Raw genomic sequence first — 21,847 nt, 5'->3', positions numbered from 1 at the left:
GGTGGAATGGCAAGAACACTCACAACCAAAGTCATGGGCTGCTGCAATTTGAAGATCAATTAGTAATAAACATAAGACATATTAATTGCCCCTACGCAACTCCCACAGAAAGTCTTGCAGAACCCATATGTAGAAAAGTTGGCCCTCCAATTGACCCTCCATACACAGGAGTTTCACATCCCATGCATGAATGCTGATCTGTGTGACCTCACCTGCTTTTGACTGAAAAAAGTATGCACATAAGTGTACCCACCCAGTTCAAACCCACGTGTAAGGGTCAACTGTACAAAAAAGTTTGCACAATAAATGTACTGGAGAATCTTTAAAATGTTTGTACTTTTTAATCCTACTATTATGAGTCTTCAGTTTCATCTTACATTACTACTCTCATAATAGCTATCCTTAGCCAGGTGCCATGGCACAGGCCTGTAGTCGCAACTGCTGGGAAGACTGAGGTGGAAGGATAGCTGCAGTGCAGGAGCCCAGGAGTTCAAGGCCAGGCTGGGCAACATAGTACTCTGCCTCTGCTGGGCTCTGTAGGGAATCCTTTCTGTTCTGAAAGAGTTATTTAACCCCCTTCACTGAGTGTGTTTCTGAGACCTTGCTAGGCACTATGGAAACTGCTTAGTTGAGAAAAGACAAATACAAAAGCTTTTCTTTAGTCTATTTAAGATACAAGTCGTTCAGTTCACTTTGCTTTCTTTTTATAAGAAGGTACAAGAGGCAGACAGAGTTAATCCTTCTAGAAATAAAACTAATGGTTATTGAGCACTCGTATGTACCAGACACTACACTAAGCATGGTACTTGGGTTTTTCATTTATTACATGTAATGTCAGGTTCAATTATATGATCGTAACTTCTTCATGACCAGCAGCATGTATTTTAAAGTTAGAAATGTAGTCTGGTTTTTGAGAAGTTTTGCAAGGTGTATGTCCAAAATTGTTGTTCTTTCCTCACATGTCAGTGGGTGATAAATACAGCATTACTCTCACTTATTTGGGTATTTTTTCAGATACCTTTTCTTCAACACTCTTAAGGGGCCTCACTGTCAGATTAACCAATTATTTTTCCACAGCTGGTCACAAGACTTTGGAAAAAATCCACCTCACCAAAATGTTGGATATCCTGCTCTGTGGTCATGAAATGGTTTTCTTTTTGTAAAATCTATCACTGCATCTCACAGCAAGTTGTTTTCACACATGTTCTAGTGGTTCCCATAACTTAGGTTTCACAGGAGGTAAATTTACTAAAAACGAGGAGACTAAAATGAATGACTAACTTTTAATTTTGTCAAATAACATTTTAAAAATTGAAAATCAATTATCTCATAAAAGGTAATTTTAATACCCCAAAAGTAAGATGGTTATACTCTTAGAATAAAGACTTTTTCCCTGCCACATTTTCAGTTGTTAAAATATGCTAAGAGCTATGCGCATATCTTTTCCTACCTGTTCAAATTTTTCAGAAGCCTAGGGTTGGTAGTAAGCTGTTGCTTCAATAACTCCTTCAAATAAGCATTATCAGTTTCCATTACTTCTTGTAAATTTATGCAATTTTATCTTGTCCATCTTTAAGAAACAGACATCTAATAACCAAATGTATTTGAACTGATACAATATAAGTAACTTGTAGAACTTGAGGATAAGTGGTAAAAGAAAAAAAAAAAAGTAACTTGGTTCTTGAAATACATGTCTTGGGTTTCTAGAGCCTTCAAAATACAGCCCTGTTGTTACTGTGTCACATTATGATTGTTTTGAGGGCTGCTTCTGCTTACCTAGGAAACTACTCATGCCTTACTCAGCAAATGAGCACCACCATTACATAAACATCAGGTATCCAAAAGTGTTAGCAGGCTTGAGGTATGAATGATTCATTCATATGGGTAATTAAGCAAGCTGAATTATGGAAAGCACCTCAAAATTCACACAATTCAGCTTTGAGTTCAATGCCAAATAGGATGATTCATTAAGTTGCCTTTGTATTTTGTAACCTAATTTGTTAATAAGTTACAGGAAGCCAATTATGCCAGCTGCTGATCTATATATATATAGTTCTACCTTCCTCATTGTGATTCCATAGTCTTCCAATAGAAATGTGCTATCAGACTCTGTATAGAGAGTTTATAAATTCCACTGTTTAACAAGGTTCTTAAGAATTTAGGTGGATGTTTTATTTGATACCTGCCAAAGAAACCTAACTAACTGTATAATACTTCACCCATTTAGAATTCAGCTGTGGCAGCATAACCAATCTGGAGAGACAGGGGAGATGTTACTAATGCTTGTACTCTATTCAGAAGTGAGTGCCTCATTGGTTTGGGGCAGTGACTACACACCCGTAATCTCACACTTTGGGAGGCTGAGGTGGGTGGAGTACTTGATCTCAGGAGTACCATACCAGCCTGGGCAACATGGTGAGATCTCATCTGTACAAAAAAATACAAAAATTAGCAATGCACAGTGGTGGACCCATAGTCCCAGTTACTTGGAAGTCTGAGGCACAAGAATCTTGAGGAGGCTAAGGTTGCAGTGAGCCAAGATCGTGCCACTGCACTCCAGCCTGGGCAACAGGAGTGAACCCCTTTCTAAAAAAAAAAGACTCAAATGTATTGTGGCAGAAATCAGTACGAACTTCATAGGACAGGAGGAAACCAATATAAACATCTCAGCATTGTAGGAAATTTAACCCATGGAAAGTAGGGCTGAATTAAAGACCATTTTGAAGGCCAGGAAAAGCAGATAATTTAGATATAGTCCAAGTATGAAATCACTGATAGATCCAGAACAAGGGAATGATGTATGTGTTTACATATTACATCCACTTTATTAACAATTTTCCCTCTGTTAAACTAATATTGACTAACAGTAGTCTAGGTAAGTCAAGTTCAAATTAAATGGTAATTGAAAAGTCTTCTTTTTAAAAAATTTTTAATGGTAGTGGCAGCAGCTACCCAGAGTCCATTTATTCTTACTTCACATTGAATTCTAACAAGTTTGGTTATCTGATTTCTGCTTCTTAACAAATCACAAGTATCAAAAAGGTCTTGCAGAAGGGATGAACTATAAGATGTGACAGTTGACAGCAAGGCAGGGGAACAAAAATAAATTTAAGGTGGACATTAAAAGCAGAGCAGCTTGAGACAATTTATAGGATTCTGCATACAACCGTCTCTGAGGACATTACTGTGATCAAATTATACAAGTGATGTTTAGTGATGAATTGGAATCAAGATAAGTAGTATGTGTTATTTTAAAAAGGCAGGATATGTGTCGAATTCAGTGGTAACAATTTCCCCCTAGCTATTTAGTTAAAAGCTTAGCGCTTAACATGTTGGAAAATTTATGCATAAAATATATTGACTTATTCCTTGATGATTGGAGGCTTTATCACAGGAAGTTTTCCCATTCAATTGAAACATTTTTCAAGCTTAATGACTATAATTTACTACATAATTTATTTTGTTAAAATTTGAGGAAAACTAAAGCAATAGCAATTTAAGCCATAATAAATTTTGTTAGATGACTTCTTCCACTTTAGGGAGTATTAAAAACCATATGTGCAGCAGTTCTGTGACTGCCCCAACACCTAGTTGGCCATATAGTCCCTTTGCACCACAGAGGTTGGATTATAGAATATGCCCAAAGCTGTTTTGTTTTGTTTTAAATATGCTGCATCAACTGAGGTTGTGTTATAGTTTGTCCTAACAGTCTTTTACTGGAAACGTGCTATATTTGATCATGTTCAGCAAGTAAACTAATTTTGTCTACTTTCATGTATTTTGAGACAAAGTCTGGCCCTGTCACCCAGGCTGGAGTGCAGGGGCACGATCATAGCTCACCACAGCCTCAGCCTCTTGTGCTCAAGCGATCCTCCCACTTCAGCCTCCCAAGTAGCTGAGACTACAGTCATGCTTCATCATGCCCAGCTAATTTTTTACTTTTCTAAGAGACAGAGTCTCACTATGTTACCCAGGCTGGTCTCAAAGTCCTGGACTCAAGTGATCCTCCCTGCGTCAGCACTCCCAAAGTGCTGGGATCGCAGGCGTGAGCAACCATGCCTGGTGAGTTTTATCTTACAGAAATCCAATTTATTAAAGTCATGTTGTAGCAAGCATCATTTTAATATAAAAAGTGTACAGTTCATATTATTAGCCATTGTATTGTGTAATTTTATATTAGTTATGGTCTTGAAGGACATTGAAATTCTGTTCAGAAAGACTATGTTTTTCAACCAGAGATGACATCACTCTAATTTTCCTTTGGTTTAAATGCTTGATTCTTTGCTTACAAAATTTCTATTTTGAACAATTAATGGTGAGAGAGTATATTTGTGATACTGTTTTCTTAGAACACTGTTGTCAGATAGATCAGCCATAATGTTAACACATTTCTGATCTCTATTATAAGGCTGTAATTTTCCAAAATAATATAGAAAAGGAGAAAAGGGTAGTATATTTCATAATTACTGAGATGAAGCCTGTACTAGTGAGAAAATAAAAATGTCAACAAACAATTTATTAAAATTTCAGATTTCCTGTAATTTTCTATCACTATCCCTCATATATTTCTCTGCATGATCACACTAAGGATATAAATTAGTCACATCCATTCAACAAATTAAGAAACTCAAAACTCACAAGTACAATCTTCAACTCTGCAGAATGCTACCAAGAAGTAAAATAAGATGAAGGTAGAAAGATTCTCTTTGAGGGCCAGCTACAGTGGCCCACACCTGTAATTAATTCCAGCACTTTGGGAGGCCAAGGCGGGTGTATCACCTAAGGTCAGGAGTTCAAGACCAGCCTGGCCAACATGGTGAAAACGCATCTCTACAAAAATTAGCTGGGCATGATGGTGGTACCTGTAATCCCAGCTACTCGGGAGGCTGAGATGGAAGAATCACTTGACCCTGGGAGGCAGAGGTTGCAGTGCACCAAGGTTGTGCCATTGCATTCCAGCCTGGGCCACAGAGCAAGACTTCACCTCAAAAAAAAAAAAAAAGAAAGAAAGAAAGATTCACTTTGAAATGCTGCATGCAACTGTATAGCAACACATTGGAAAATCTAAAGAAAATGGGTAATTTTCTGGAAAAACATAAATGACCAAAACTAATCTGAGAAGAAATTTAAAATGTTAATAGACCAGTTACAAAGAGGAGAATGTAAAGTGATTTTTTAAATCCTTAATTTAGAAAGTACTAGGATTGCAAGGATAATTCCAATGTTATTTAAAGTATCCCAAATTTTTTTAAAAAAGAAAAACCAATTCATTTCCCATAGGCAGTGCAGCATTAATATGAAAACCTGATAAACATAAGACAAAACAAAACTACAGGCCAGGTGCAGTGGCTCACACCTGTAATCCCAGCACTTTGGGAAGCCAAGGCGGGTGGATCACTTAAGGTCAGGAGTTCGAGACCAGCCTGGACAATATGGCAAAACCCCCTCTCTACTAAAAACACAAAAATTAGCCTGGCGTGGTGGTGCATGCCTGTAATCCCAGCTTGAACCCAGGAGGCGGAGGTTGCAGTGAGCCGAGATCACGCCACTGCACTCCAGCCTGGGCAACAGAGCAAGTCTCCGTCTCAAAACAAAAAAACAAAAAAACCAAAACTATAGACCAATCTGACTTATACATATGAAAGAATATTCTAAATAAAAACCCAGCACTGTTATCAAGAATTGCAACAACAAAAAACAGTAATAAACTATGGCAAAGAGCATTGTATTTCAGGAATTCACGGGTATTTCAATATCAGTTAAGTATATTAATACAATTACATAAATGACATCAAAGAAGAGAAAAATGTGATTATATCAAAAGATGCTGAGAGGGCTGTTGTCAAGATTAAACATCCACTCCTAATGAAGATTCTTTACTAAAATAGAAATTGAAGGAAAGTGTCTAAACATAACTGTTATTTATGAAACACCTACAAAACAAGTATTTTAAATCATAAAACAATGTTTCAATTAAAACAAGGAACTAGTAGGAATAGCTACTGTCATTATTTGTTATTAAAGATTATCTTGGAGGATCCATGAATGTAACAAGATTTTTAAATGAAATAATCAGTATAAGTATATAGAAGACTTTTTGTGGATATGATTATATGCCTAGGAAATCATGGAGATTAGGAAAAACAGAATTTTCAAATATTTTAAAGAGGAATATTGGTAAGGTATTTGGAAATAATATGATAAAACAAAATATATTAGAAATAGGCACCTTGAAATGCTAATGGTAAAAATATTCACAATAACAAAAATAATAAAGGTAAAATAAATTTACCAAGAAAAATAGAAGATATATAAGAAAAAAACTATAAAAATGTTACCAATAGCTATTGAATAAGAAACACATGAGGCCAGGCACAGTGGCTCATACCTGTAATCCCAGCACTTTGGGAGGCTGAGGCAGGTGGACTGCTTGAGCCCAGGAGTTCAAGACCAACTTGGGCAAATTGTGAAACTCTATCTCTAAACAAAACAAAATAAAACAAAAAACTAGTTGGGCTTGTTGCATGCTTATAGAGTCAGGTACTTGGGAGGCTGAGGTGGGAGGCTGGGACTTCAGTGAGCTGAGATCCCACCACTGCACCCCAGCCTGGGTGACAAAGTGAGACCCTGTCTCAAAAAACAAACAAAACTCTTGTAAAAACATAAATCTCCTAAAATTATATATAAATTCAATGAAATTCACATTAGAATAACAAAAGCATTTTAAAATTGGATTAAATTATCTTAAAGTTCATGTAGAAGAATAGTCAGAAAATTGTACCAAAAAAAAGACTATTGAGAGGAAATTTTGTCACCAGATATCAGCACCTACTATAGAACTACTGGAAATGATCAATTAAGAAAAACAATTGTATTAATTAAGAATAAGCAAGAGTGGTAAAAACTCGAGAATCTACATGTAGATGAAAAAATAATATATGAAAATAAACAATTCAAAGAAAACAAAATTGGACCCTCAATTTACACTGAAGGCTTTGAAGTGACACATAAAATGATTTTTTAAATGATTTAAATATGTACATAAATGGAGAGAGGAAGGGTGGGAGAGAAGCAGGAGAGAGAGAAAATAGAAGACGACAGGAACACCTATGTGGCAAAAGATAACACTTAGTGACAAAATATGTTTTACGTGAATATCAGTTATACATAATAAATATTGGGGACATTGCCATGTGGGTTACAATAAAGCATTAAGAAACAGAGTAAGTGAACAAAAAAGGAAAGAAGACTACCAAATTCCATGTATGATATCCCGTTTTGAAATTACAGAAATTAAACGTGTACACATAAGAAAATTTTAAACATAAAAATTTTGCTAACAAAACAGATTTGATAACACGAAGGCCATTGATGACTTTACCCACAGCAGTTTTGTTTAAATGGGGACTAAGGATGGAGCAAAATTTTTATTAGAGCACTTTGAATAATGAATTAGCAAACTACAATAAACTGAAATCTTATCTACCAAATAATCTCAGTAAACAAATCTAAAAGAAAGGAGTAAAACAATTGTGAGCAAAAAAGGATAGAGTCACTACATGTTACGTAAATGAGACAAGGATGGCCTCTGTGTATTGACGCCTAGGTTATTTCTTCACAGCAGGCTGAGACCCATTAGCTCAAAAGTCAACTGGCACCAAACTCAAATTTTTAAATATCCAATTGTGTTAAACAAAGTCCAGACATGCAGATTTGTAGGCATTTAGAGCCTGCCTGATTTACATCCCCTGGGAAACTATGTCCAAAATCTGCTTGCCACAGATAAACTCTAGACTGTGAAGACCCCAGGCTGCTTCTGCTCTTTGGAACTCTGAACTGTAGACTCCATGCCATGCTGCTGAGTGATATCACTGAGACATGAAAGCCTCCTCTCTGATACTTTCCTCCCTCAGGAGTTCCTTTGTCCTCCTCTCCTTCTGAGTGGTGGCCCCCTTGCCTCAATCCTCTGGTCCATCTCTTGCTGTGAAGACCTTCCCCAGGATACAAACCTGACGAGAGATTGTCCAGATAAGCCCATGTGTGCTTTCTGTCACATCTTTTTCTATATTTTCCTAATGTTTTTCTAACCTTTTCTAATTTTTTCTTAATTTTTATGAAGTTGTGAACACCTAATAATGTAGCCTCAAAATACATAAAGCCAAAATTAGAACTGGAAAGAGCAACAAAAAATCCACAAACACAGTGAGAGATTTTAACAATTCATTTTTAGTAATTGAATAAATAAACATAAAATTAGTAAGGCTAATCAACAGTTAAAGAATTTCTATTCTTTTCAAGCACACTTGGAGTATTTACAAAAATTGACCAGATATTAGGCCTAAAGGTAGTATTAAATGTTTACATTGGTATAACAAATGTGTAATAGCACTATTAGAAATCAATAACAAAAACTTATCCAAAAGTAATCTGTGAATTTTAGACACTAAAAACAGCTTCCAAATGATTCATGGAAGCAAGAAGAAACTATAATAAAAATTAGGACATGCTTAAAATTAAATGAAAATGAAAAGATTACAGATCAATATATATGTAAAATAACTGAAGCAGTACTTAGAGTGAATTTACCAGAAGCAATTCACATTCATGGGAAGGACAACAGCATACATTTAGAGACTTGTCCAAGATGTATATTAGTTCTTTGACTCTCTGTCCTAATATAGTCCAGAGACCTGAGCTGTCTGGACATTCTGTAGAATGTTACATTTGTCCATTATATTTACCAGTTAAAATAGACTGGGTAAGAAATAGCATGTTGGATGGCCTGGTGAGACACATGCATCCCTGAGAGAGAAAATCGTCTGAAGATTTAAGGACCTGCGACATCAGCAGCAGAAGATTTTAGGGGGCCCAGTGGTCCCCCTACACTAAGGAATACTGTTCTGACACATTTGCTGAGTGACACAGAAGGCTGCCACCTTTGACAAAAGCTTAGGGCAGAAAAGGCTCTGCAGCAGGTCCAGGCTCCAGTGCAAGCAGCCCTACTGTTTGAGCCATACAATCTAGTAGGCCCTATGGTATTGGGAGCATATGCAGTTGGAAAAAACACCATGTGGAGTTTATAGCAAACTCTAATAGAAGATTCACACACAGTCTTGTGGGGTTCACTATCACGGTCATGCTATCTGCAAGTAATTGTATATTATATAAATATATAGCCTAATTATATACTTTAATAGCTCCTGGCATGCTACTGCACCTAGGTAGAGATGGACTACCTGACAACAGATATTAAGTGACCATGTGGCTAGAAGTTCCCACCATGAGTTTGGCTTTGTTAGATCTACCAGATCATAAGGACAGGCTGGCCCAGCAACAAATCATAATAAAATAGAAGTAGCACATTGAATTAGTCCATTTTCACATTGCTATAAAGAACTACCTGAGACTGGGTAATTAATAAACAAAAGAGGTTTAATTGACTCACAGTTCCATATGGCTGGAGAGGCCTCAGGAAACTTACAATTATGGCTAAAGGCAAAGGTGAAGCAGTCACCTTCTTCACAAGGCAGCAGGAGAGACAGAGAGCAAGGGGGGATGTGCCAAACACTTTTAAACCATTAGCTCTCATGAGAACGCACTCACTATAATGAGAACAGCATGAGGGAAACTGCCCCCATGATCCAGTCACCTCCCACCAGGTCCCTCTCTCTACATGTGGGGATTATAATTTGAGATGAGATTTTGTGGGGACACAGAGCCAAACCATATCACATCAAGGATTGGGCGTGAGAAGGACTAGAAGACACAAGTAAGCAGTATGATCAAGTGATCCAGGTCCCCACATTATCAAAAATGGTGACACTAGATTCCCTCCCTCAGCTGGCAACTCTGGCTATGTGGGAGTTCCAATATTGCTAAAGGAGGAAAAAAGCTGAGCTTGTTCATTGGAAGATCAACTCAGGATGTGGATGCAAGTAAAAAATGATAGCAGCCTACTTCAGCTATGGAAAGATAGCAGTAGATTAAATCCTCCCAAGGACGGTTCAACATATACAAATCAATAAATGTGATATTACACATTAACAGAATGAAGGACAAAAACCATATGAATATCTCCATGGATGCAGAGAAAGCAATTGACAAAATTCAACATCTTTCTGTGATAAAAACTTTCTTTTTTTTTTTTTTTTGAGACGGAGTCTCACTCTGTCGCCCGGGCTGGAGTACAGTGGCCGGATCTCAGCTCACTGCAAGTTCCGCCTCCCGGGTTTACGTCATTCTCCTGCCTCAGCCTCCCGAGTAGCTGGGACTACAGGCGCCCACCACCTCGCCCGGCTAGTTTTTTGTATTTTTTTAGTAGAGACGGGGTTTCACTGTGTTAGCCAGGATGGTCTCGATCTCCTGGCCTCGTGATCCACCCGTCTCGGCCTCCCAAAGTGCTGGGATTACAGGCTTGAGCCACCGCGCCCGGCCGTGATAAAAACTTTCAACAAATTAGGTATCAATGTCCACATAACACAATAAAGGCATATATGACAGGCCCACAGCTAACATCATACTGAATGATAAAAAGTTGAAAGCTTTTTCTCTAAGATCAGAAACAAGATGGATGCCCATTTTCACCACTTCTGTTCAAGTTCTAGCCAGAGCAATTAGGCAAGAAGAAGAAATAAAAGGCATTAAAGTCAGAAAGGAAGAAGTGAAATTGTCTCTGCAGACAACATGATCTTAAATGTAGAAAACCCTAAAGAATCCACCAAAAAAAACTGTTGGAACTAATAAATTAATTCAATAAAGTTGCAGGATGCAAAATCAACATAAAAAAACCAGTAGTGTCTGTATATACTAACAATGAACTATCTGAAAAAGAAATCAAGAAAACAATTTCATTTATAATAGCTTCAAAAATAATTAGGAATTAATTTAACCAAGGAGGTGAAAGACCTGTACACTCAAAACTATAAACCATTGGTGAAGGAAATTGAAGAAGACACAAATAAATGGAAATATATCCCATGTTCATGGATTTGAAGAATTCATATTGTTAAAATGTTCTTAGTACCCAAAATGATCTACAGACTCAGTGTAATCTCTATCAAAATTCTGATGATTTTTTTTCATAAACAGAAAAAAGTCTCCAAATTCATGTGAAACCACAAAAAAAAAAAAAAAAAAAAAAACCAAATAGCAAATCTTGAGAAAAAAGAACGAAGTAGGAGGCATCACATTATCCAGTTTCAAAATATACTATGATGCTATAGTAATCAAAAATATAACATGATATTGGCATACAAACAGACTAATAGACCAATGGAACAGAATAGAGAGCCTCAAAATACATCCACATTTATGGCCAATTGATTTTCAGTAAATACGCCAAGAACACACAATGGGGAAAGGACAATCTTTTCAATAAATGGTGTTGGGAGAATTCCACATGCAGAGAAATGAAATTAGACCCTTATCTCACACCATATACAACAAAATAATGCAAATGGACTAAAGACTTAAATATAAAACCTGAAACCATAAAACTACTAGAAGAAAACATACAGGAAAAGCTCCATGAGACTGGTCTGGGCAATGATTTTCTGGATATGACCCCAAAAGCACAGGCAACAAAAGCAAAACTAGACAAATGGGATTATATCAAACTAAAGAGCTGTGGTGAGCAAAGGGAACAATCAACAGAGTAAAGAGCCTACAAAAAGGGAGAAAATATTTGCAAACCATACATCTGATAAAGCATTAATATCCAGAATATATAAAGAATTCATACAACTCAATAGCACGAAAACATATAACCTGATTAACAAAAGGGCAAAGTACCCGAATAAACATTTTTCCAAAGAAGACATACAAATGGCCAACAGGAATATGAAAAAATAACCAACATCACCAGTCATCAGGGAAAGGCAAATCAAAACCACAATGAGTCATCCCTTTTAGAATGGCTACTATGAAAAAGACAAAAGATAACATGTGTTGGCGAGGATGTGGAGAAAAGGGAGCCTTTGTATACTGTTGGCGGGAATGTTAATTAGTACAGCCATTATGAAAAATAATATGGAGGTTTCTCAGAAAATTAAAAATAAAACTACCATATGATCCAGCAATCCTAGTACCCAAAGAAAATGATTGAATATGTCAAAGAAAAATCTGTACCTCATGTTCATTGCAACATTATTCATAATAGACAAGATATGGAATCAACCTAAGTATCCTTTAACAGATGAATAGTTTAAGAAAATGTGGTGTATAGATACACAATGAAATACTGTTCAACCTTAAAGAAGGAAATCCTGTCCTTTGTAATAACATGGATGAAACTGGAGGACATTATATTAAGTGAAATAAGCCAGGCACAGAGAGACAAATGCCATGTGATCTCACTTATATGTGGAATCTAAAAAAGTCAAACACATAGTAGCAGAAAACAAAATAATGGTTATTAGGGGCTAGGGGAGGAGGGTAGAACTGGGGAGATGTTGGTCAAAGGATACAAAAATTAAGATAAGCAGGAAGAACAAGTTCAAGAGACCTATTGTACAACATGGTGACTACAGTTAATAACAATGTATTGCATACTTGAAAATTGCTAGGACAGTAGATTTTTAGTGTTCTCACCATAAAAGAATGATAAGTATGTGAGGTAATACATGTATTAATTAGCTTGATTTAGCCATTTCACAACGTATCCATATTTCAAAACATCAGGTTGTACACTACAAATATATACGATTTTTGTTTGCATATTTAAAAAGTTTTAATATTTAAAAATTCAACTCAAAAATAAATTCTTGGCTGGGCACAGTGGCTCACACCTGTACTCCCAGCACTTTGGGAGGCCGAGGTGGGCGGATCACAAGGTCAGGAGATTAACAGCATTCTGGCTAACACGGTGAAACCCCGTCTCTACTAAAAAATACAAAAAAAATTAGCCGGGTGTGGTGGCGGGTGCCTGTAGTTCCAGCTACTCGGGAGGCTTAGGCAGGAGAATGGTGTGAATCCAGGAGGCAGAGCTTGCAGTGAGCCGAGATCGTGCCACTGTACTCCAGCCTGGTGACAGAGTGAGACTCTGTCTCAAAAAAAAAAAAAAAAAATTATTTCAGTTGGCAGAACTTTGCACTATGCACCTTGTCATTCACTTTGCATGGAAACAGAAGAGACTCAAAGTAAGAATGTACTGACTCATGGTCAAATGGCTTGGCTACAGGTCAGGGGGATGGAAGGAGAAAATTTGGAAGACTAGAGAAAAAGATATCTGAGAAAAGGGCATATGGATGGACTTATGGCAATGTACAAAAAGTATGAAGATCTTTGTTTCCCATGTTAACACCTACAGGAGGTATCTATCAACAACCAAGGAGAAAAGCGACTCAGCTGGATGATGTTAGCCAACCTCTTCCATTGGCCAGCTCAGTACTGGCACAATTGGTGAATAAATGTAGTGACAAGGATGGAGGCTATGCAGAGGCCCAAACAGCAGAGTCTCCACTGACTAAGTCTTATCTAGCTACTGTTGTTCTGAATGTCAAGCTTGTCATCAAGACAGAGCAACACTGAGGCCTCAAGATAGCATCATTCCTCAAGGACACCAAGTAGCCACAAGGTGGCAAGCTGAATACATTGAATTCTTTCCATCACAGGAAGGGTAGTGATTCATCTTGGCTGGAACCGACACTTATTCTGAGTATGGATTTATCTTTCCTACTTACACGGCCTCAACCAGCACCATTATCCAATGGCTGACAGAATGTTTAATCCTCTAATATGGAATCCTGCACATCCTTGCGTTGTATTTTATAGCACTGTATAAAGGGAATGTACTTTATAGCACTGTAGTTGCAGTGGTGGACACAGGAAAATGCAATTTAGTGATCCTATTACAAATCGTGAAATCACAAAAACTAGAAGCTGTCAAACTGATGCAGTGATGTAACAGCCTCCAGTAGCCCTTTGAAGCTGCAGGGATGCGATACAAGCATATATCCTAGATCAATAATCATTATATGGTCCCATGTCGCTAATAGAAAGAGGACCATGGATTGAAGAAAGAGTAGCACTATTTACCGTCACCCCCAGGGATTCACTTGGGAAATTTTTGCTTCTTATCTCTGCAATTCAATGCTGTTACACAACAGAAGGAGACAGGAATGTGTTTGGCAGCCAAGTGATGTTTAAGTAGTCTCTTACTAAATTTTGATTGCTCAATTTAAATGGAAAAGTCTAGTAGCCATGGCTACTAGACCCCCCTCTCCTATTACCAGGTAAATGACCTAGACCAGTGGAGGTGCTAGCTGAGTGTAAGAATGTAAACCCGATAGTACCTGTATAGTAGGAAAGGGAGATGATCAGTTTAGGGTGAAAGACCAGTTGAAGAGCCAAGGAGCTATTGTTCACTCCGTGAATGTTACTTTCAGGTTTCCTCAGCAAAAGAAACCAAGCAAAATCCTGGAGGAGCTGTTCCTAGATGGAGAGAAGTTATATGAAGTCATGGATCCAAATGACACGAGGGATGGACAGAGTAGTGTGTTCTGTGGTATGTAGTCCAGGACTCCCTTCAGAATGGCGACACTCATTCCCCAGCTTCCTTAGAGTGCTGTCTGTTGAGGGCACATGACTAAGTTCACTCCCTAGGAATTGCCCTCAGGCCAAAAGGAACTGTGTAGTAGAAGTCACATCCCTGGGGCAAGAACTTAATTTGAATTCATATTGATTGTTGTCAACAGAATTTTAAGTACTATATTGTATGTGCATGAAAGGAAAAGAACATTTGAAATGAGCTGATGTAGAGTGGATCTATTGGGGAACTATTGGTGAATAATGACGATGTGGTCAGTGAGGGTCACTGAAGTTCACAGGGTTATTTGAACAGAAAACAACTGGGAGAGGTGGATTTGACACTCATATTGGGGCACTGCACAAATAACAAGGTATCAGGGCTTCAGTTTTCTCATCTAGAACATGAGGGACTAAATGACTGCCAAGTATCTTCCAGCTTCTATATTCTGTAATGCTTAAGTACTCTGCAGAACATTAAAACAAACAGCACTGGGAGATAGCCCATGGGCTTGAAAAGTCAGGAAAAACAGAAACTGCCAGTGACAGTTTGTTAAAACCTTAAAAACCTGAGCATGGATGTTTATAACAGTTGTATTCACAACTGCTAAAACTTGGAAGCAACCAAGATGTCCTTCAGTAGATTAATGGCTACACAAACTGTGCTATATCCAGACAAGGGAATATTATACAGTACTAAGAAATCAGGTATTAAGGTAAGAAAATACATGGAGAAGACTTAAATATATATTGCTAAGTAAAAGAAGCCAGCATGAGAAGGCTATGTATAGTATGGTTCTAAGTGTATGACAGTCTGGAAAAGGCAATACTATAATGTAGAAACATCAGCGGTTTTCAGCAATTTGAGGAGAGTAAGAGAGGGATACATAGGTGGAACACAGGGGATTTTTATGGTGATGAAACTATTCTGTATGATACTGGTGGATATATGTCATTATACAGTTGTCAAAATTCACAGAACTATACAACACAAAGAGTGAATGCTAATGTAAACTATGGACCTCAGTTATAATAATGTACCAATACGTATCAATTGGAACCAATGTACCACATTAATACGTGGTGTTAATAATAAGGGAAATTGCGTGCAGAGGTAGGGTTTGAGTGGGGAGCGGGATGGGAAGGTAGTGGTACATGGGAACTCTGTGTACTTTCTGCTCATTTGTTTCTGTAAACCTAAAATTGCTCTAAAAACAAAGTCTACTAATTTTGAGAAACCTGATGAAGAATGATTATTCATGTGGTACCAAGGTTTAACCTCAGAGATCACTGGCTAATTACAGAGGAAAATATACCATTACAATATAGACATCTGGCAATCACCACCTTAATTTAGGAATGAAAATTAGCATCACTGGCAGTGGGACCACCAGACATAAACTTCCCATGTGCTGCTATTGGAAGTATACGACATCACCTTCGAATGATTCTGGCCAAAAAACTTTAACCTGAATGTAACCAAGTCCTTAAATTTAACTTCAAATTTCAGAAAATTGAGGGGATAGATAAACTAAATGAAACCATGAACAGTCCCACAAATTCAGAATGTGAGATATTCTACGTGACAACTAGCATGGTTCCTTTAAAATGTCAATACCGACTGGGCGCGGTGACTCACGCCTGTAATCCCAGCACTTTGGGAGGCTGAGGAGGGCGGATCATGAGGTCAGGAGATCGAGACCATTCTGGCTAACACAGTGAAACCTCATCTCTACTAAAAATACAAAAAATTAGCCGGGCATGGTGGCACACGTCTGTAATCCCAGCTACTCGGGAGGTGAGGCAAGAGAATCGTTTGAACCCAGGAGGCGGAGGTTGCAGTGAGCCGAGATTGCACCACCGCACTCCAGCCCCGTGACAGGGCAAGACTCTGTCTCAAAAAAAAAAAAAAAAAAAAAAAAAAAAAGTCTATGCCATTTAGCAAGGGCTTGAGTATGGAGAAATTGTACTGGATTACAAAATAAGAGACAAACAAAAACAAAATGTAGTGTCCAGTTCTCGACTGGATCCGGGCTTTTACAAATTGCTATAATTGGGGAACAATTAAGAAAATGTGAATCATAGGGCGTAATTATGCAAACCTAGATGGTATATATATATGTATATTTTTGAGACAGAGTCTCACTGTGTCACCCAGGATGGGGTAAGATCTCAGCTCACTGCAACCTCAGCCTCCCAGGTTCAAGCAATTCTCGTGCCTCCGCCTCCTGAGTAGCTGGGATTACAGGCACCCACCACCAGGCCCAGCTAATTTTTTTTTTTTTTTTTTTTTTTGAGATGGAGTTTCACTCTTGTCACCCAGACTGGAATTAATGGCACGGTCTTGGCTCACTGCAACCTCTGCCTCTCAGGTTCAAGTGATTCTCTGGCCTCAGCCTCCAAGTAGCTGGGATTACAGGCACCCGCCACTGCACCAGGCTAATTTTTATATTTTCAGTAGAGACGGGGTTTCACCGTGTTGACCAGGCTGGTCTCAAACTCCTGATCTCAGATGATTCACCCACCTTGGCCTCCCAAAGTGCTGGGATTACAGGCATGAATCACCACACCCGGCCCTGTATACTTTCACTTATGTATTTTTTATAAGGAAAATCAAATGTTCCAGCACCACTACTGAATATCAATCGTTTCCTCTACTTGATCTGCAATGCCAATTTCAAGGGCTATATCCCATTTACCAAGTTTCTATATATGCTCCATTTTAATCTTATGAGACCACCACAGTGTAGATGGTCGACTAGTTGACCGAAATGTTTTACATGGGGCATGACTGTTTATATTTGAAAGTATTTGGGAGTTGAATAATTTTAAGGAATTACTGATAAGTTGGTGTGAAAGGGTAAGGGAATTGTGGTTATGCAAGAAAATGGCTTTAGTTTTTGAATAGTCAGGCTTAAGTATACAGAGGCAAATTAGCATGATGCCTATAATTTACTTTTAATTCAAATTGAAAAATTACATAAAGAAAACCTGACAAAATATTAACAATTAATTGGATTTAGGTGGTGGTTATGTGGGTGCCCATTTTTTCTACCTTTCTGTAGGCTCCAATGTTTCATAATTAAAAGGGAAAAAATGAGGCCACGAAAGAAGGTACAATTCAACATTAACGGGTCCCTTCTTCCAGGCGGTTAGTGCTGAGAATGTGGAGTGTGTTCTCCAGGATCAGCACATATTCATTATCTTGAAAAATCCATTCTCCCGAAAAAATCCCGTGAAAAAAACTTAAAAAAAAAAAAGAAAAGGTTTCTGTTTTAACACCAGCCACCCCTGCAAAACACTTTACAAAAAAATCCTTGTCTTCACTGCCAGAGACATTTTCCTTTTCTTCTTGTAGAAGATAACCCGGTGAGGCAGCCGAGAGCTACCCACCCGCCCCCTCGCAGCTCCGAAGCAGCTTCAAGAAGGAACAGGATCCCGAGGCCTGGACCCTGGACCCTACACCGCCACCCTCGTCCCAGCCCGCTGCGGGCCGCAGTTCCTCCGCCGTGGAGTAGTTTTGGATTCTAGGTGATTTTGTCTCTCTGCGCTGGCTCAGGCTTCCGCCCTAGCCCTTACTCTCCTTTCACCGAAAGGTCGCAGCCTGTGGCCCTACCGGCAGACGGGTGTGGAGGTGAGCCCAGCGCCCCCGCCATCCCTTGTCCTCGCACCGCACGTGACCAAGCCTGCTGGCAGGTCCTCTCCATCCCGGGCTACAGGAACCAGATTACCGGCGCTCTTTGGGAAACGCAGGATGTGGAATGAATTTTGATGTTATAAAAGACTAGCCAATACACACTAAATGGTCTCAGCATGATCTATCACTTCGCAAAAATGGAGTGAGCAACATATTCATAAAAAAATTGGACAAATCTATTGATTATAAAGCATTGCACGATGTATCTACTGCTTTTGGTAACATCTTGTTGTTGTAGAAAAAACCCGGTTCTTGTCATACGACCAGGAAAAGGCATGCAAACACTTGAAGGGTGAGGGGGAACGGAATTTATGGGGTAGAAAGGAAAAAGGAAAAATAACTCTCAGCAAAGAGAGAAAGTCCTGCTAGTGGGTTCCTCCCCTCATAGATTAAATCCCAGGTCACTACATAGGTACAGGAGTGGCCAGACTCCTCTCCACAGCACACCGCACAAACTTCCCGAGGCTCCACCCCGTAATCCCAGTGCGCAGGTGGGCATCACTCAGAATCAGCGGGGCAAGGGCGGCTTCATCCAGGACCTGCAGTCCAGTTTATCAGCCTTCAGGCTGTTTTAGTCTTGAAGGTGGGGTTTTACCGGGGGACCCTTGGCTGCCTCCTGTCTCTATCACTTTCACATTAGGTGCTTTGTGGTGAAAATGGTTTCAACGGTGATGGCATTGTACATTTTGAGACACAGAAGCAGCTGAAAGGTCTATTACAAAATGAAATGGATGCTTCTAAATGATAGCAAAGTCTTTGTTGGATTAAGTCTTGTAAACAATGAGAAACAGAACTCAGAGTTAAAAAGTTCACCAATGTTTACAGGAAGATTTTTGGAGAAGACATATGGATGGTAAGTGCCTTAAAGATCTCTTTGGCAAGTTGGGATCTGTCTTAAGTGTGAAAGTAGTGGTTAATGAAAGTGGAAAACCCAAAGGTTTTGGATTTGTCAGCTTTGAGAGGCATAAAGATGCGCAGATGAGATGAACAGAAAGAAGCTCAATGGAAAACAAATTGATGTTGGTCAGGCTCAGAAAGAAGTAGAATGGCAGATGGAACTTGTGTGCAAATTTGAAAAGCTCAAACAGTGTAGGATCACCAGATAACAAGGTGTTGACATTTATGCAAAAAATCTTGATGGTATTGATGAATGTCTCTGGAAAGAACTTTCTCCACTTGGTACAATCACTAATGCAAAGGTTATGAAGGATGGTAGTCACAACAAAGGGTTTGATTTGTGTTATGTTTCTCCTCTCCAGAGGAAGCAACTAAAGCACTTTTAGAAATTAATGGTAGAATTGTGGGCACTGAGCCATTGTATGTAGTATTAACTCAATGGGAAGAAGAGCAATGAAGAGCCCCAGGCTCAGCTGATTAACCAGTACAGTATGTGCAAAGAGTGGCAAGTGTAAAAACTGTGCTCAACCTGGGAATCATCCCCTATCAGCCAGCACTTTCTTCAATCTACTTCATGGCAATTGTCCCACAGACTGAGATTCCTGCTGCTAAGTATTCTCCTAGCCAAACTGCTCAACTAAGATAAAATCCTCCCTAAATTGTTCAGGGTGCCAGACCTCATCCATTGACAAATATGCCCAGCCACTCCTAGATCACTGCATTTAGTCGTATGAGACCAGCTTCTTCAGAGCTTCCATGATCATGTCAACACAGCTGTTACAACACATCAACACAGACAATAGGAGCACATCCTGCAGTTGCCGCTACTGCTACTACAGATACTCCTGCTGTTTGCACCATTTCACAGTATAAATATGCTATGGAAGTTCACAATCCTCAATGGCATTTTCTTGTACAGCCCCAAGGTACCATGCAGCAGCCTGCTGTTCATGTACAAGGTCAGTAACCTTTGACTTCCATGATGGCATCTGCTCCTCCTCAAAAGCAAAAGCAAACGAGTGAATGGCTGTTTCCTCTTCTTCAAGCCATGCCCTAGTTGTGCTGGTAAAATCATTGGCATGTTGTTGGAGATTGGTAATTCAGAACTTCTTCGTATGCTTGAATCTCCAGAGCCTCTCTGTGCTAAGGCTGACAAAGGTATAGCTGTACTACAAGACCACCAAGCTAAACAGGCTGCCCAGAAAGCAGTTAAGAGTGCCACTGGTGTTCCAGTTGTTTAAAACTGATCAGGGACCACAGAAAGAAACTTGTGCTTCACTGAAGAAAAGTATCTCAATATCGAAAACCTTAAATACTATGGAAAAAATTTGTGAAGTATAAAGTCAATTTAAAAAGGAAACTTTGAACCTTACATACCAAGCAAATGTCAGATCTAACAAATGCAATGACAGTCCTAGATTACTTATTGATTTGAAAACAAAAAATCCCCCCAAAATAAAATATTAAAACACTGTAATGCTTTTCAGACTCTGGGATAAAGAATTTTCAGCAAAGTATAGAAATGTAAAGCATTCCTTCAATTTTGTAATTCTTTAGTGTGGAATAGCTCATAATGTCACTTCTGTTTTAAGTAACAGAATTGATAACTGAGCAAGGAAAGGTAATTTGGATTATAAAATTTCGCTTTAATAACAATTCCTTAAACAGTGAAAAAATAGGCAAAGACAGGCCAGGCGCAGTGGCTCATGCCTGTAACCCTAGCACTTTGGGAGGCTGAGGCGGCTGGATCACCTGAGGTCAGGAGTTCGAGACCAACCTGGCCAACCTGGTGAAACCTCATCTCTAATAAAAATACAAAAATTATCTGGGCGTGGTGGGGGGCGCCTGTAATCCCAGCTACTCAGGAGGCTGAGGCAGGAGAATCACTTGAACCTGGTAGGCAGAGGTTGCAGTGAGTCAGAGGTTGCAGTGAGCCAAGATCGTGCCATTGCACTCCAGCCTGGGTGACAGAGTGAGACTCCATCTCAAAAAAAAAAAAAAAAGGCAAAGACACAAAAAGTTTATAAAAAACAATAATATTGTATTTATTTGTTTTTTTTAGTTTAGTTTAGTTTATTTTTTTGAGACGGAGTCTGGCTCTGTCACCCAGGTTGGAGTGCAGTGGCGTGATCTTGGCTCACTGCAACCTCTGCCTCCCAGGTTCAAGTGATTCTCCTGCTTCAGCCTCCTGAGTAGCTGGGACTACAGGTGTGTGCCACCATGCCTGGCTAATTTTTTGCATTTTTAGTAGAGACAGGGTTTCACCATGTTCGCCAGGATGGTGTCCCTCTCCTGACCTCATGATCCACCCGCCTTGGCTTCCCAAAGTGCTGGGATGGTGTGACCCACCGCGCCTAGCCTTATTTGTTTAAATACTATAAACACTAATATCATACACATGATTAACTGGTTGTAATTTTTAAATTATATTAGTAAATTTTTATGAAAACTTTTTATAAATAAAAAACTTAAAATTTCAAATAAATAACAACATCTGCAACATTACCTTAAAAGGGAGACTATTTCAGTATAATAAACATGTATCACAGACACTTAGAGAAAATTATATAAAGAATAAAAAGAATAGGTACAACAATTTTCCTCCTAATCAAAAACACAATTCCTCATTTTGAAAATGATTTCTTGTATCTCTTTTATTAAAATAAACTTTCTACTTTGAAATCTAATCCTCTAGTGAATGTAAAATACTATCTTGTAAATGTAAATATA

The 21,847-nt window shown here is 38.7% G+C and overlaps 1 protein-coding gene across 1 annotated transcript in view; it reads right to left on the bottom strand.

Annotated features, from left to right (window-relative positions):
* Positions 1-2,060: 2,060 nt before the first annotated feature.
* Positions 2,061-21,847, bottom strand: part of SLC9B1 (solute carrier family 9 member B1) — a 152,371-nt gene continuing 132,584 nt past the window's right edge. Inside the window, exon 13 of the mRNA XM_050791921.1 lies at positions 2,061-2,427. Within this exon, the coding sequence (XP_050647878.1) occupies positions 2,224-2,427 (204 nt within the window). The 3' untranslated portion in view covers positions 2,061-2,223. The remainder of the gene's footprint in view (positions 2,428-21,847) is intronic.

This window comes from Macaca thibetana, chromosome 5 (assembly GCF_024542745.1).
Source record: "Macaca thibetana thibetana isolate TM-01 chromosome 5, ASM2454274v1, whole genome shotgun sequence".
Classification (NCBI taxonomy): Eukaryota; Metazoa; Chordata; class Mammalia; order Primates; family Cercopithecidae; genus Macaca; species Macaca thibetana.
Note: the sequence above shows the minus strand (reverse complement) of the source record. Positions and strands in the feature narration are given on the sequence as shown.